A 15,150-nucleotide genomic window follows, 5' to 3' on the forward strand; every position below is an offset into this window, starting at 1 on the left:
AGCTAGTTGGGATGGCGGAAGTTAACCAAGCAGACATTTACTGCCTACTATTTATCAAGCACTGCTGGAAAGTGTAGATTCAGAATCAAGATCCTGGGCCATGGGTTAACTGCGGGGATCACGTGCCTAGCATTCGCAAAGTTCTCATACACAGTACTGCAGAAAACCAGAGCCTACATCTGAAAGGCACAGGCAGGAGGCTTAGCAGTATAAGGTCATCTTTGGCTATGTAACAGTCTCAAGGCCAGCTGGGGCTGCATGAGACCCCATCTCAAAAACAAAACAGGGCTGAGAGATGGCTTAGCAATTAAGAACACACGGTGCTCATGCAGAGAAGCCCAAATTCAACCCCCATCACCCGTGCTGGATGACTGACAACTGCCTGTAACTCTAGATCTGATGAACGCCCCTGTTCTCCAAGGGCATCCACACTTGCATGCACACACACACACAGAGACACACACATACACATAACTAAAAATAAAATAAACTGCAAGGTGTAGCGACGCACCTGTTTAATCCCAGTACCCAGGAGGCAAAGGCTGGCAGATCTCTCTGAGTTAGCTCAAGGCCATCCTGAGCTACATGGTGACCCTGCCTCAAAAATCAGGAAGACAGGAAGGAAAGAAACAGGATCTCAAAGAAAGACAAACTGCCAAGTATGGGTTCAGCCTTGTTTAAATTTAACATATTTCAACAGGTACACTTGGAACCTAGTGGCATGAAAAAACTAACAAAGGACAAAGGACAGCCACATGTCCTGCATTTATTAATTCACAGTGGTAGTCAGCTAGAATACATGCAGTTTCTTCCAAGTACTGCAGGGACCCTCACAAAGCTAATGGGGAAATGAAACCAGGAGGAAGTGAGGGACTCAGGAAAGAAAGATGGGCGATGGCACAGATTTGCAAAATCTATTCAGGAAACTCAACAGTGTTACAGATGAAAGACAAAGTCACAAATAAACATGCCTGGAAAACACTACAGAATTAGTGTTTCCAGCATCCATAAGCTGAACGTGAACCAAATCTCTACCCACTTGAGATTACATTAAACAGAAAGACAAAGTCAGCATGGTATACATAAGCTATGTTTTCTGTCTCCAACCACTTTGTGTTTTCATGATTAAAACTTCAGAATCTCAGCTTCAGAATCTCACTCACAAGAAGAGTGAAGCTCTGAAGCAAGAAGCAAGAGGACACTTGGTGGGGGGGATTTTGGCAACTTCCAAGCCCAAAGGATATTTTTAGATCAGGAAACAGGGCACTATTTAGTTCTGTCTCTTCAGCCTGTTGACTCAAATGAAGACAGCCCAATCCTTCCTCCTTCCTATGAGTCAAATTGGAAATTACACTAGATTGAGAAGTTACACTTTCTTTTCTCCTTTTTTCTTTTCTTTTCCTGGCCATAAGCAATCCTCCTGGCTCAGGCTGCCGGACAGTTAGTACTTCAGGCATTTACCAGCTCTTCGGTTATCAAAGACAATCTATGTGACTTTAAGCAATGTCATCAAATATATAAAGCCAACAGGGTGGAATATTTCAGCCAAGACACCGTGCTTCAGTGATGAACTTTAGACGACCACTTAAAGATACTATCGTAAAGCCGTTTTACATTTTCCTGCAGACTCAGCTCTTGTATTTTATGTGTGCATGAATGTTTTGCCTGCATGCATGTATATACCACATGGTGCCTGGAGTTTCCGGAAGTTAAGAGGAGGGGACCAGGTCCCCTGGAACTGGAGTTATGGATGCTTGTGAGCCACCATGTAGGTGGTGGGAACTGAACCTGTGTCCTCTGAAAGAACAGTCAGCGTTCTTAGTCATCGAACCATCTCTAGCTCCATTATAAAGATATTTTAAGTAGATTTTTCTACCCAAATGGAAATCCTATCTTAAAAACTGCAATGCTATGTGTTTTAATAACTTTTATTAATTTTGCTAAAGAATTGTTGCATATTCCTAATAATTAAAAATGATAAATAACATATTTAGGATCAACTTATGACCAAATTCCCTAGTCACTGCTAACCTACAAATGAACATATGATGTCACTCTTTCATGCAATTTATCCACTTCTCTCAATGAAAGAAATTATTCATCATTATAGTCAGCCACTAAAACAAGTTAGTCTGGTTTTTAAAATCTAGGATTTAGTTCTGTGAAAGAACAAATGGCATCAGATGATCAATTCAGGAAAGTAAACATAGGAGTAGGAAATGCAGCTCAACTGGTAGCGCACTTGCCCAACAGACACAAGATCTGGGGCGGGGGGTTCAAACCCCAGCACTGCATAAACCAACTTGATAGTACACATGCATAACCCCAGCACTCAGGAGTTAGAGGCAGGAGTATCAGCATTCCAAGGTCATCCTTGACTAACAAAAGTCAACCTTGCCAGTACTTAATTCCCCAACAACAACAACACTACAGCAACCAACACCACCACCACCATCATCACCACAGCTACCACAACCGCCATAGTCACCAACACCACCATAGCCACCAACACCACAGCTACCAACAACACCACCACAGCCACCACTACCACCACCACCACCACCACCACCACAGCTACCAACAACAACACAACCACCACCACAGCCACCAACAACAACACTACCACCAAAGCCATCACCACCACCACCACCACCATTGCCACTTAGGTGTTTTCAGAAGCACAGCTACCAGGTTGCAGAATTACATGAGCACATGTTTTAAATTAATGGCAGCAGCTCTACTGAGAGATGTGGGTAGAAGGGAACTATCAGTGGAAGTGCTCCAGAAAGGCTATCAGATCGAGGTACATAATATGCATAGATAATGCAAACAACTACTACAAAGGGGCCCGTTATCTTGAACAACAAACACAAGCTAATGAAAAAAAAAAAGTACAGCCAGGCATTGTGGCTACACCTTTAATCCCAGTGTTAGGGAGGCAGAGGTAGGAGCCAGCCTTTCTGTATTGTGAGTTTGAGAAAAGCCAAGGCTACAGAATGTGATCCTGTCTCAATAAAGCCAAAAAGAAGGAAAGGGTATGAAAGAAAAAAAGTATATCTGGAGATAATCCTGGGAAATAAGCTCACTAAAACAGGCCACCCTAAATAAGGCTTAAGCATCCATATCTGAAAGCTACTTTTAATAGTATCAGAACACAAGTCGTAATGAGTGAGGGTTGGAGGAGGGACCTGCAGAGGGTATTTTAGGGCTTGGGTTCCTGGGGTCATATTTGGAAGTCCTTCAGGCCTTGCGTTCCCAGTATCCAATTTCTGGTGCTTTGTCATGGCTGCTTTTGCTGCACAGGCTGACCTTACACCGTGCCTGGCTAACCAGGGCAGCCTGTCTTCACGTCTACTTCCTTGCCCCTCGGATGTTTTTTAAGTCCTGCAGGATACAATGAAATATATTTAAGAGATCTTTTGTCAGGACGGTAACAAAGAATGTTGTGTGTGAGTGATCCTGAGACCCATGTGAGGATCAGGTTAGTCCAGGAAGGAAGGAGCCACTGCAGGGTGATGAAATCCCTCTGAACATGCCTTTGGAAAGTGTGTGCCCCTCCTCTGGGAGCTCCATGTGTTCTGTCTGTCCATTGCGTATTGTGAGCAGGTTCGATTTGCTGTTTTATTGCAGACTCCCGTGGGCATATCTGCTTTTTGGTCATAGCAGAGTTTGGCAGCATTGGATTTGAGCCACTGCAGAAAGCCTGCTTAGGCGAACTAGGAGTTAGCAAAAGGGATGTCTGTCAGCCATTTATGCTTTCGGTGTGACACAGCCATAAGTCGATGAAGCTATGCCTAGTAATGTTAAACCTTAAGTTTGTGATTGCCCTAGACAGCGTTAACTGTCAACCTGAGAGCCTCGAACAGGGGTTCTCCACCTGCGGGTCACGACCCCTTTGGAGTCACATATCAGATATCCTGCATACCAGATGTTTACATTGTGATTCATAACAGTAACAAAGTTACAGTTATAAGTAGCTCGAAATAATTTGATGGTTGGGGTCACCGCACCATGCGGAACTGTATTAAAGGGTCACAGCATTGGGAAGGTCTACAGTCACCTGAAAAAAAGGCAAAGGTCTCTTGAATAATTGTATTTATCAGATTAGCCTGTGGGCATATCTGTAAAGGATTGCCTTGATTATTAATTGGTGCAGAACAGACCAACTCGGAATGGGTAGTACCACTCCTGAGCAAGGGGGCCTGGGCTCTGCAAAAAAAAGTCAGCGATGGAGCCAGCAAGCTGTGTTCCTCTGTGGTTCCTGCCTCGAGTTCCTGCCTCTGGGTTCCTACTTTGAGTTCCTGCTCTGACTGCCTTCAGTGAGGTACCGTGACCTGGACACCTCTCCAATATACCCTTTCCTCTCCAAGTTGCTTTGGTCAGAATGGTTTCTAACAGCAGTAGAAAAGCTAAACAGGACAGTAACCAACCTCTTCCCCCTTCTCAGGTAACTAATACAGATTTTTGACCTATTTTTTTAAGTTAATTGAATGAGGTGTAGTAAGTCTGGGGCTCTACTAAATTATCAGGCTGTGTGTTCACTATATATTGCTTGAGTTGTACATATATGAGAAATCTGTGTAAAAGAACACCTTTGATATAAGTTAAGCTGACAGGGAGGGAAGAGTCTGCTTCAGCTTGTTATGGATGTACATGTTTACTGAAGGCTTTGAAGGTGGCTGGGGAGGAGAGGAGATGCACAAGCTGTGTGTGTGTGTGTGTGTGTGTGTGTGTGTGTGTGTGTGTGTGTATGTAAGGCAGGTGTGAGAACAGATCAGCCCGAGGATAGGGGAGCCAGAGTGCACCAGGTCAACCCAGTACAGAGCTTCCAAAGTTCTAGGCAGTGTCAGGGGGCTGCTCCTCTTCCATGTCCTCTCCAGTCCTACAAGGATAGTCATCTACCCTCACTTGAACTGTGTAAGGAATCCACATACGTTAATTGAACAAAAAAAGAACATGGAGTGTTTATGAAGCCACTTATGGATTTCAGGCCTTCTAGTACACTGAGGGTGTGTGTACATGTGTGCAATATGTTTCTCTATAGGCCTAAAATCAGTCCTGTAATCACACCCTCACTGCTGAGGCTATCCAAAAGTGTTTTGTTTTTCATGCACACAGAAGCTATTCAAACTGGTTTAAGGGGAGGGAGGGAGGGAGGGTGGGAAGGAGAGAGAGAGAGAGAGAGAGAGAGAGAGAGAGAGAGAGAGAGAGAGAGAGAGAGAGAGAGATCCTTTCTCCCCCATCTTCAGCTTCACCAGGTAAAACTGGAAATTTCCTTTCACACAGACCCAAGAGTCAGACATCCTAACATACATACTGCATCTCTTTCAGAAACGCTGAATGAGACTTGGAGTGGGAGATGATGTTTGTGGGAGCCTGTCCTTGCCCCTTTCTGCAAACAGCCACACTGACTGTGGCACTCCGGGATGGACAAAGTGACAGGCCACTTTTGGGATTTTACTCCTGACATCTCTGACATCAAGTGTGGCATCCAAGACACCTCTGCATCTATGCTCAGGGCTCTCATGGCCCACATCCTTGCATGGAGAAAGGAACATGGGAACTGTGTTGAGGATTGCCACAGCCACAGCCACAGCCACAGCCACAGCCACAGCCACAGCCACACCTGGAACCACCAGAACATGAGGTCAAAGGATTAATAAGCTATGTAGTCATTTAAGCGGCATGAATTATGTTTTTAAAATGATCAGAACCAAGATCTTCAGAGGTAAGACATAGGAAATGGGTTATCGAAACAGCACATCTTATACAGATGTTGCTCAGTTGATGCAACATTTGCCTACCATGCACAATGTCCTCAACGCTACAGATGCTGGGCACAAAAGCCCACACTTGTAGTCCCAGCAACTCAGGAGGGGGAGCCAGATATTCAAAGTCATTCTTAGCTACATGGATTCTATCTAGTATGAACTAGAGACCTTGTCTTTCAAAAACAAAACAAAACAAAAACCTACATTCAGTATCGCTTGGGTGGGTTCAAAAATTAGGTACCATGCTTACCATATTTATACAACTTCCCAACATACACCTCTTCCCACAGTTCTGAATAGTGTTTGAAATATCTATCAAACACAGACACCTACCAGCCCAGGCAAGGACTTCTCCTTCACTAATGTTCACAGGCATGGCTATTTTTTATCTTTAATAAATACTAGAAGACAGAAATGAAAAGCAAGGCTGTAGAATGCACACATCACCTGTTCATCCTGCTATGAAGGTCTACCAGCTCTCAAATTCACTCACCACCAAATAAGGCAGAGAATAGCACTTGGCTGAGCCAGATCACTATGAATCAATGAATCACCTAGTTCCCCACAAGGCCATATGATTGATGTTAATTTTCATTGACACTAAGGGCAGAGTTACAAATACTGCTCGTGAGTGGCCATCCCACTGCTGGAACCATCCTTCAGAGGGGCTGCTTGTGTGTGAGCAAGGAAGGGGCCTACATTCTGTTAGGATCTGAACCAGACTGCTGCTCAGGCCACACCAACCTGCAGCAGCCTCCATGGAAAGGGAAAAGCCAAGCCTCCTACCAAGAGCGCGTGGGTAAATCCCTGACCCCTCAATAGATTCTCCAGGTGCCCAAACTCCAAGACAATGACAGATCATATTGCCACTTCCCCAGCAAAGAAGCAAGGTGCTAAGACATCAGTCAGAAAGCTACTAGTGAGGGTACATTCCCCCTCCATAATGGGCACACCTCAACTAGATGTGCCCCTCCTTCCCTCTCCAAACATCTCATAGTTGAAATTTTCTTACTGCTAGCAATGCAAGGCCACCCTCCACTCCCTCTCCCTATTGGAGAATCAGACACAGCCTGACTCCATTCCTACATTAAACCACTCCCTTCCTATAAGAGCTTTAAGAAGGGATCTCCACTCTGACTCCTGGCCTGAATATCCTCAAAGCCCCTGCCATGCTGCTGTTTTTATGTCCTTGGTGGTAATAACTTTTTATTCAATAAATCCTACCCACATTGTGACAATCTGTTAGTGTCCTCCCCCCCCACTTCAGGCCCAAATCTGAAACCTTTCACTCAATCCTGTGGGGAATTCCAGGTGGGAAGAAATCCAAACTACCCTTCTTGGTATTCTCCTGCCATCACTGGGGCGCAATGCCTAAGAGTCATTAACTTAGTGTGTAACTCAAGAGACGAGATGACTTCCCAAATGTGATGGCCAAGCTGGAGACAAACACTACCCTCCTGGACGATGGTGACACCCAAGCCTGCCCTTTAGGCTCCAAGCCCTTATTTCTACCTACCTAGCCAGTGACAAATTCTTCCTGGATCGTCCAGAAACATCCAACTCCCATACCCAAAACGTCTCCCTCAGTCCCTGTGCCTGAGCGTCGTCTGTGACTGGTCACCTGGGGTCAGAGTTAGAAGCTGAGCATCACGGGAAAACTGTCCCCTTGTCAGCCCCGCAGCTGACCTGGATCTAACCTCCTACTGCTGAACCCTCTTCTGCTTCTTCCCTGGCCTCTCTGTCTCTTGTGTCTGCCCTACATTAACCATCCTTCACGGTAGGATTACTCTAAAACAAAGCGATGCCTCACTACCCTCAGAGAAACTCCTGCTGAGTCCTGCTACTCACAGAACAAAAATAGCCTGAGACAGCAAGGGAGGCCTAGAGGCAAAATGTGACCAACACCTGGTCAGAACAGCAGGCAAGGGCCACAGAGAACAGGGAACTTGAAGAGGGGAAAAACAACAACAACAAAACAACACAAAGGCCTTTTCAACACAAAGCAGGCTAACTGGACTCCAAAGGCACAGAAGGTCAGGTAGAAAGGCCCCAGAAAGGTACCTGAGGCTAGGAGGCTGAAGGACAGACGCATTAGCAACTAGCTACCTGCTGAGGTAGCCCAGAGCAAACCAAACAAGACACTGTGCTAGCCTTTGAGCAAACACATATGTCTCCTTAGATGCCCCATACCACCTGCTCCACCATTTCCAGCAGGCCTCTCCTAGAGGCCCAAGTAGCCAAGAGACCCACAGGATTTCAGACAAAGTGGCCAACCAGATTATACTCCCAAAGACCAAGGAAGGCTGTCCAGGAAAAGGACTTTGGTGTCTAAAGGACAGTAAACTCCCCACTCCCAAGGAAGCTATGCAGTCTCCCTCTGGTACTGCCCTACTGGAGGCAGGAACATCTGTTTCTTTCTTATCATCCTTTAGATAAAGCTATGTGGGCCAGATCAGTTCATTCTGCTGTGAACATTGGTGACCTCCAGCACTCCCCTGGGCTGGATATAGAGTACCAAAGACCTTTTTGCAATCTGCCTCTCCACGCCCTAAGGAACAGCCAAAGGGAACCAGAGGAGTGACATTTTCTAGAAGCTTTTTCTGTGCTCAGTATAGACCAATCCTATTCTACCCATCCAAGGAACCTATAGCCAGCCCTCTCTCCCTCCCTCCCTCCCTCCCTCCCTCCCTCCCTCCCTCTCTCTCTCTCTCTCTTTCTCCTCCTGCTTTCTATCATGTACACTGAAGCTCCTTCAAATGACTGTGTTGCCATCCTCTTTCAAGACTTCCAGACCCCATTGTCCATCTTCTCTTGGGTGCGCCAGTCAAACCAATTGCTCCCCTGATACAACAGGATATGACTGTATTGCAGGGGAAGTTATATTGGAAATGGCTTCCTAATAAATGGAAGTCTATTCTCAACACAGCCAGCTCAATGTCCTGGAAGGACACAGCACTCATCTCTTGGCAACCACACACAGAGGCGGGCACAAAACAGAGAGCCTGACTCCTACCTCTGCTGGGAAGAAGGCCCGGGCAAAGTATCCACAGACTTCCTGTGGGATGGCCCCAGAGACTTATCAACAGCCTGGTTCCCTCAGCACTGAAGGTAGGTAGTATAAAGACACTGTCTTGTGCGTCCCAAACAAAGTATCAGGGAAAATGTTTCAACTGACTCTTAAAATAATGAGCTTTGAGTTCTGTTGAACTCACTATAGACAAGGATCCACAGAGCCAGAGCAGCATCAAGAAAACAGAAACCAGGCTGGCTGTCCACAGTGCGTGGCCTGTCGGCTCAGAAGGGAGAGTGGCAGGAGGAGACAGGCACAGGTAAAGAGACACATGGCAGTAGACTAAATGGTGGGAGAACTGTCTGGGCGAAGGCACCTGATGGACCGTGTCTGGACCCAAAAAGGCAGAGAAATGCAGTGATACCCAGGAAACAAGTTGATACGATATGCCTCATCGATAATGTAACAGATATGAAACATCGTTTTTTTGAAACCAATGAAAGGAGGGGCTGGAGCTGAGTGGTAGTGGTGCACCCATTTAATCCCAGCACCCGGGAGAGAGAAGCAGGCAGATGTTGGTGAGTTCGAGGCCAGTCTGGTCTACAGAGCGAGTTCCAGGACAGGCAAGGGCTGTCTTGGTGAGGAAAAGAAAGAAAGGAAAGAAGGAAAGAAAAGAGCGGCTGGAGAGATGGCCCAGCAGGTAAGAGCACTGGCTGCTCTTCCGAAAGACCTAGTTTCACTTTCCAGCAGGGACACTACAGCTAATAACCATCAGTGACTTCAGCTTCGCAGCATCCAATGTCTTTTAGCTTCTGCATGCATATGGTGCACACATACATGCAGGCAAATACTCATACACACAACATAAGAAGGAATTATTTTACAAACAGCAAGAGGAACTTGTGTGTAGCATAATTCAGTCAAAGTGAAATTTTCTATTAAGCATTGCAGGATGTTTATCGGTATATCCAATAAAAACTATAAAGCAGTGAGAGCACAGAACACTGCTCTGCTGGCCTCGAGGAAAAGCACTTACGCAATTGGCTGCTGCACTGGGAACTCAACTGACCACATTTTCCACATCATTTTCACTTCAGAAAACAGCTGACACACTGCGGTTAGACCTGTGTGTCTGACCTGCATTTTCTCAGACACGAAGTGACCTGATACATACACAAGAAAGAAGGAGAGAGAGAGAGAGAGAGAGAGAGAGAGAGAGAGAGAGAGAGAGAGAGAGAGAGAGAGGCAGAAAGAAAGAAATAAAACAGCCTTTGTCACCAAACACAAAATTTGAATTTTCTAGCAAAACTTTGAAATCTAGAAAACTTCTTCCCAGCCAGAGAGTGGTGGTGCATGCCTCTAATACCAGCACTCAGGAGGATCTCTGTGAGCTCTAGGCCAACCAGGTCTACAGAGTGAGTTCCAGGACAGCTAGGGCTACCCAGAGAAATCCTGTCTTGAAAAACCGAAAGGAAAAAAAAAGAAAAGAAAAGAAATCTTCCCAAACTCAAAGAAAGATGAGAAAAGCAGCCCTTCAAACCCCCACAAATAGCACAAGGATGGTATAGATATGGGCCCTCTCCAAATAACAGAAGGTGAGTGCAGATACTGGTTTCCATCCCCCCATAACACAAGGGGGAGCAGAATCTGGTTTCCACACCTCCCAGCACAAGGGGGAGGCAAACACTGGTTTCTACCTCCCCTCATAAACAAAGGAGGGGAAGACACTGGTTTAACAAATTCGTAGGATTTATGTTTGATTAACTTACTTTTCTTCCTGACTTCACTGTTAACATTTTTAATTACAAGGTTCTCAAAATAGAGTAATTTAAATTATTACTTCTGTCTTAGGGTTTTTTTTTTGTTGTTGTTGTTGCATGGTGAAAAGACACCATGGCCACGGTGGCATCTCTTAAAGGAAAACATTTAATTGAGGGGGCTAGCTTACAGTTTCAGAGGTTCAGTCCAGTATCATCACGGCAGGGAGCATGTGGGTAAAGGTGGTGTTGGAGGGACAGTCCTACATCTTTCAGGGAACAGGAAGTCAACCTAAAGTCACACTGAGGGAAGCTTGAGCAAAAGAGACCTCAAAGCCCCACAGTGACACACTTCCTCCAAAAAAGCCACACCTCCTAACAGTGCCACTCCCTTTGGGGGCCTTTTTCTTTCCAGACACCGCAATGATCTACTTGGCTTGAGAGACAATTGTTACAGGTGTTCTATGGCAACATTACACACTCAAATAAGAAAAATGTACAGGCTTTCATATCAACCGAATTTGAGCTCTCTACGGACACTGTACGAACACTAGGAAGCTGGGATACAGATTTCCTTTGCTTAACTTTTTATCATGTTACCCAATATATGAAGAAATGGGATCCAGGATTAGCTTGTTCATGTAGTGCTTTCTTAGCGTGCACACACAGTCCTGAGTGCCACTCACCCCCGCCATCACAAAGGGAACAAGAAAGCAAAGTCAGAGCTTTCAAAGTTGTAAATTCAGCCATAAATTCAAAAAAAAAAAGACTCACTGGGTATGGTGGTGCATGCCTTTAATCTCAGCATTTATGTCTACATACAGACAGAGTCCCCAGCCAGCCAGGGCTACATAGAGCAATCCAGTCTAAAACAGAAATCCTGTCAGGGACCAGCAAAATGGCTAAACAGGTAAGGCTGCATGCTGCCATGCCTGACAACCTGTACTTGATCTGCAGAACCCACATGGTGGAAGGAGAGACGACTACAAGTTGTACTCTGACCTTCACACACACACACACACACAGCACCTGCACGCTCACACCTGTATACACATACACAACACAATAAAGAAAGGTATTTTTAAAATTATTCTTGTGGCAAGTGAGTATGACCTGGGTGCATTATGTGACATTCCCAAATAATCAGTAAAAAGATTACATTGGAGAAATTTTTCTTGTGCAGAATCTCTCACAGCTAAGTGTCTGGTAAAATAACACTCTTCAAAGAGGTTCAAGTTTTGAGCAGTTACATGAAAAAGTAAAATATTTCTATTAATTAGATGATTTATATGATGTCTAAAATGGAAAGAAAGAATTTTGTTTGTAACCTTTTCCTAAATGTCGTAAATAATATCCAATAGACTAAATGGCAGAAAAGATAGTAAAATACATTTGACATCTACAAACTAGTTGGTGTGGCAGAATTAATAAAGACTTCTTAATGAAAGAGATTCAAAACATCCAACATAAGGCCAAAAAAAAAATTCTTACACATCCTGTATCCTGGCTGTATGAAAATGTTGCCCTAATTCAGGTGAAAATGTGAACTGCTGTCATAAGTATCAAAAGCTTGAAGAGAATAGATTTTGTTGCCTACAGAAAAACACTAACTAAAACACCAAATTGTTAAAATGTTCATACTCCTTCAAACTTTACCCTAAACTTCTAGTTGGCAATGATACATCAAGGTTTTTCCAAGCATCATTACCTCACTGTATATCTTTTAATTAAATCCAATAAAGAAAAGATTATATAGTATTTTTTTCATGAGAAATCAGTCTGGATGAGGCTTCAGTCTCTCTCCTGCAATTCATTACCATCATATCTCTCTCTCTCTCTCACACACACACACACACACACACACACCACATACACATATGTTCACACACATACACACCCCCAAACACACACACATGTCCACATACACATGAACACATATTCACACACACACACACCACATACAAATATGTTCACACACACATACACACCCCCAAACACACACACATGTCCACATACACATGAACACATATTCACACACATACACACCCCCAAACACACACACATGTCCACATACACATGAACACATATTCACACACACACACAAATATTCCCCACACTCACGCACACATACATACACACACATTCACACATACTCTCTCTCTCACACACATACACACACATTCACACATACCCTCTCTCTCTCTCTCACACACACACACACACACACAAATATCTGTGGGGATAAGAATCTCACCTCAAATTTCTACAGATGTTTTCCCTCTCTGAAAGACATGACATTTTTATCTAACTCAGGGGAGAAACACTGACTCAAAAAAAGACAGGTGAATATCTAATAAGAAATGACAGAATATGCACTGTTACTAAGTCACTCAGCATTAAACACTGAGTGACAAGAAAACTCAGCCGGGTTCAGAGAACAGGGTGTATTTTAACAGCCATATAAATTCATAGAAATTTTCATTCCCTAAAACAAGGCCATGTGGACCCCCTGTCAACAGCAGGAGAAATAAGAAATTGGGATATTTCGATAAAGAAGCCAGGATCATGCAAAAGTGTATTTGGGACCAAAAGCCAAAGGCAACTAACAGAAAGTTAACAATTTAAGCCCACAAATTGCTTTACATAATTATTTTAATCATCATTTTGTCCGAGCAGGAATCCTAACAGGTTAAGCAAAGGCTGACTTTGACAAAAAGACCCAAGCTGACTAAATAACAGAGCTGTGTTTCAACAATGTAGCCCCTAGAACGCCTCAAGGATCCTGCAAATGTCTGTTGACCTACAACAGTAGCAAGCTTACACTTGACCTTCCTACAGTTCCTGTTTTCCCATTAGATTGTCACAACCTGTTATTATATCGGGACATAAAGATGTCTAAATAAAACTGCAATCAGACACTGAACTTATCTGATAAAGTTGTCATGAATACTGAAGAAAATGGCAAGAGGCACCCCATCCCACCCCCACCCCTACCCCCCAGTCACTAGGCCCTCATTTCCCTGCATCCACAGAATGCGACCTTTTAAGCTCTCTTAAACATTTATTAGCCAAGCTAACGTGGTCAAGCAGTTTCTTCGACAGTTTTGAAAGCAAGTCAAATCAGATTCTGGTTCAGCTTCCAAACTGCTCAACCCCCCAGTTACCTTCTTTCTAACCATAGGAGGTGAGGGTGTGTCCCGGTGCTTACCGATGCCTGGAGCTACATAGATGAAGTAGAGACAGGACGTGGAGAGGGAGAAGAGGAAGATGAAGGCGATCAGGGAGCGATTGGAGACCCGCATCATCAGCTTGAGCGCAGACATCTTCCTCTGCCCTGCCAGCAGCGCGGGCTGCGCTCTCAGGTCTGACTCGGGGCTACTGTCCAGGCCCTAAACTTCCATGAATGTACGGAGAACCCCAAGAGGGTAGCGGGGTCCAGCCGGGGAGGCTTTGAGCGGGAGGGCCGAGCCAGGAAGGGGAAACGGATGCAATGAATGAGAGGCAGCGGAGCAGCGGGAAGGGTGGAGGGAGGATGCGGGGAAAGGTGGAGGGAGGCCGGGGGACCAGGCACCGTGGAGGCCAAAGCCACGGGCCAGGTTAGTTAGAGCGCTGAGATGCGGAGCTCGGCCCGCCGGCTGCAGCGTGCCGGGGTCCCCGCACCCCGGGCGGCGTCCAAGAGGAGAGTCCCGACGATCGGGACCCGGGCCGGGTAGCGTGCGTTCTGCGGGCCTGCGCCCCGGCTGAGTGCGGCCAGTGCGGAGCTCTAGCGTGGGCTCCGGGACACGCGAGGCACGGGCGGCCGCGGGGAACCTGGGGGCTGCGGAGCCGGGCGCTCGCCGGAGCGCGGCCTGCACCTCATTCCGCGCCAAGCCCCGCAGCGCAGCGGCGGCCTCTGGAGCCTAGCGCAGGCCCGGGCGGCGTCCCGGGCAGCGGCGAATGCGCCCGGGCTACACTTGCTGCCGCCGCCCGCTGCCCAGCCGGCCACGGCAGCCGCATTCCCGCCGCGGAGCCCGAGGGAGAGGCGGCGCCGCCCCCGCACAGACCCCCCGGACTACCCGGCGGATGCGCGCTCCCGGGGTCCGGAGGGTGAAGGCAAGAAGGTGACAGACGCGAGGCGATCGCGGACACCCACGAGGACAATCCCGACAGCCCTGTGCTCCCCGAGACCCCTGCAGGCTCCGCCCGCCGATGCACAACTCGACAGGCGGCGCTGCGCCCGGAGCAGGGGAACCAAGAGCCCTCGCCCCTGGAGCGCCGCGCGTCCTGATTGGTCCTGGCACAGGGTGACAGCGTCCCCACCCATCCCCGCCCTCCCGGGTCACTCGCAGTCCCTGCTGGACTCTGAACTAGGCAAGGACCGCGTCCCCAGCGTGGGATGCGCTCTGCACCAAGAATGATGTTTGTGAGAAACAAGGACCTTTTGGAGAAGGACGAAGGAGACACATTTCCCTCCCGGATTTATGGACTGTGGGCCTATGTGTATCCGTTATGCCTTGACCGGACTTCCCATTGAAGGTGAACACAGCCTATAGGCCCACGAACATCACAGCCCAATCCTTAACGGCAAGCCGTCCACTGAATTGATACACCTTCTAGGCGCAGGGCTACCCTT

General features: G+C 46.5%; 1 protein-coding gene across 2 annotated transcripts in view; it reads right to left on the reverse strand.

Moving 5' to 3' along the window:
• The window catches only part of B4galt6 (beta-1,4-galactosyltransferase 6), a 67,483-nt gene extending 53,191 nt beyond the window's left edge, over positions 1 to 14,292 (reverse strand). The window contains exon 1 of one of the 2 annotated variants that reach the window (XM_040757875.1): positions 13,747 to 14,292. In XM_040757875.1, the coding sequence (XP_040613809.1) occupies positions 13,747 to 13,861 (115 nt within the window). In that variant the 5' untranslated portion in view covers positions 13,862 to 14,292. The remainder of the gene's footprint in view (positions 1 to 13,746) is intronic. The other variant, XM_040757874.1, reaches the window with a different exon arrangement.
• Positions 14,293 to 15,150: the final 858 nt, after the last annotated feature.

The sequence above is a fragment of the Mesocricetus auratus genome, unplaced genomic scaffold (assembly GCF_017639785.1).
Source record: "Mesocricetus auratus isolate SY011 unplaced genomic scaffold, BCM_Maur_2.0 Super-Scaffold_100015, whole genome shotgun sequence".
Classification (NCBI taxonomy): Eukaryota; Metazoa; Chordata; class Mammalia; order Rodentia; family Cricetidae; genus Mesocricetus; species Mesocricetus auratus.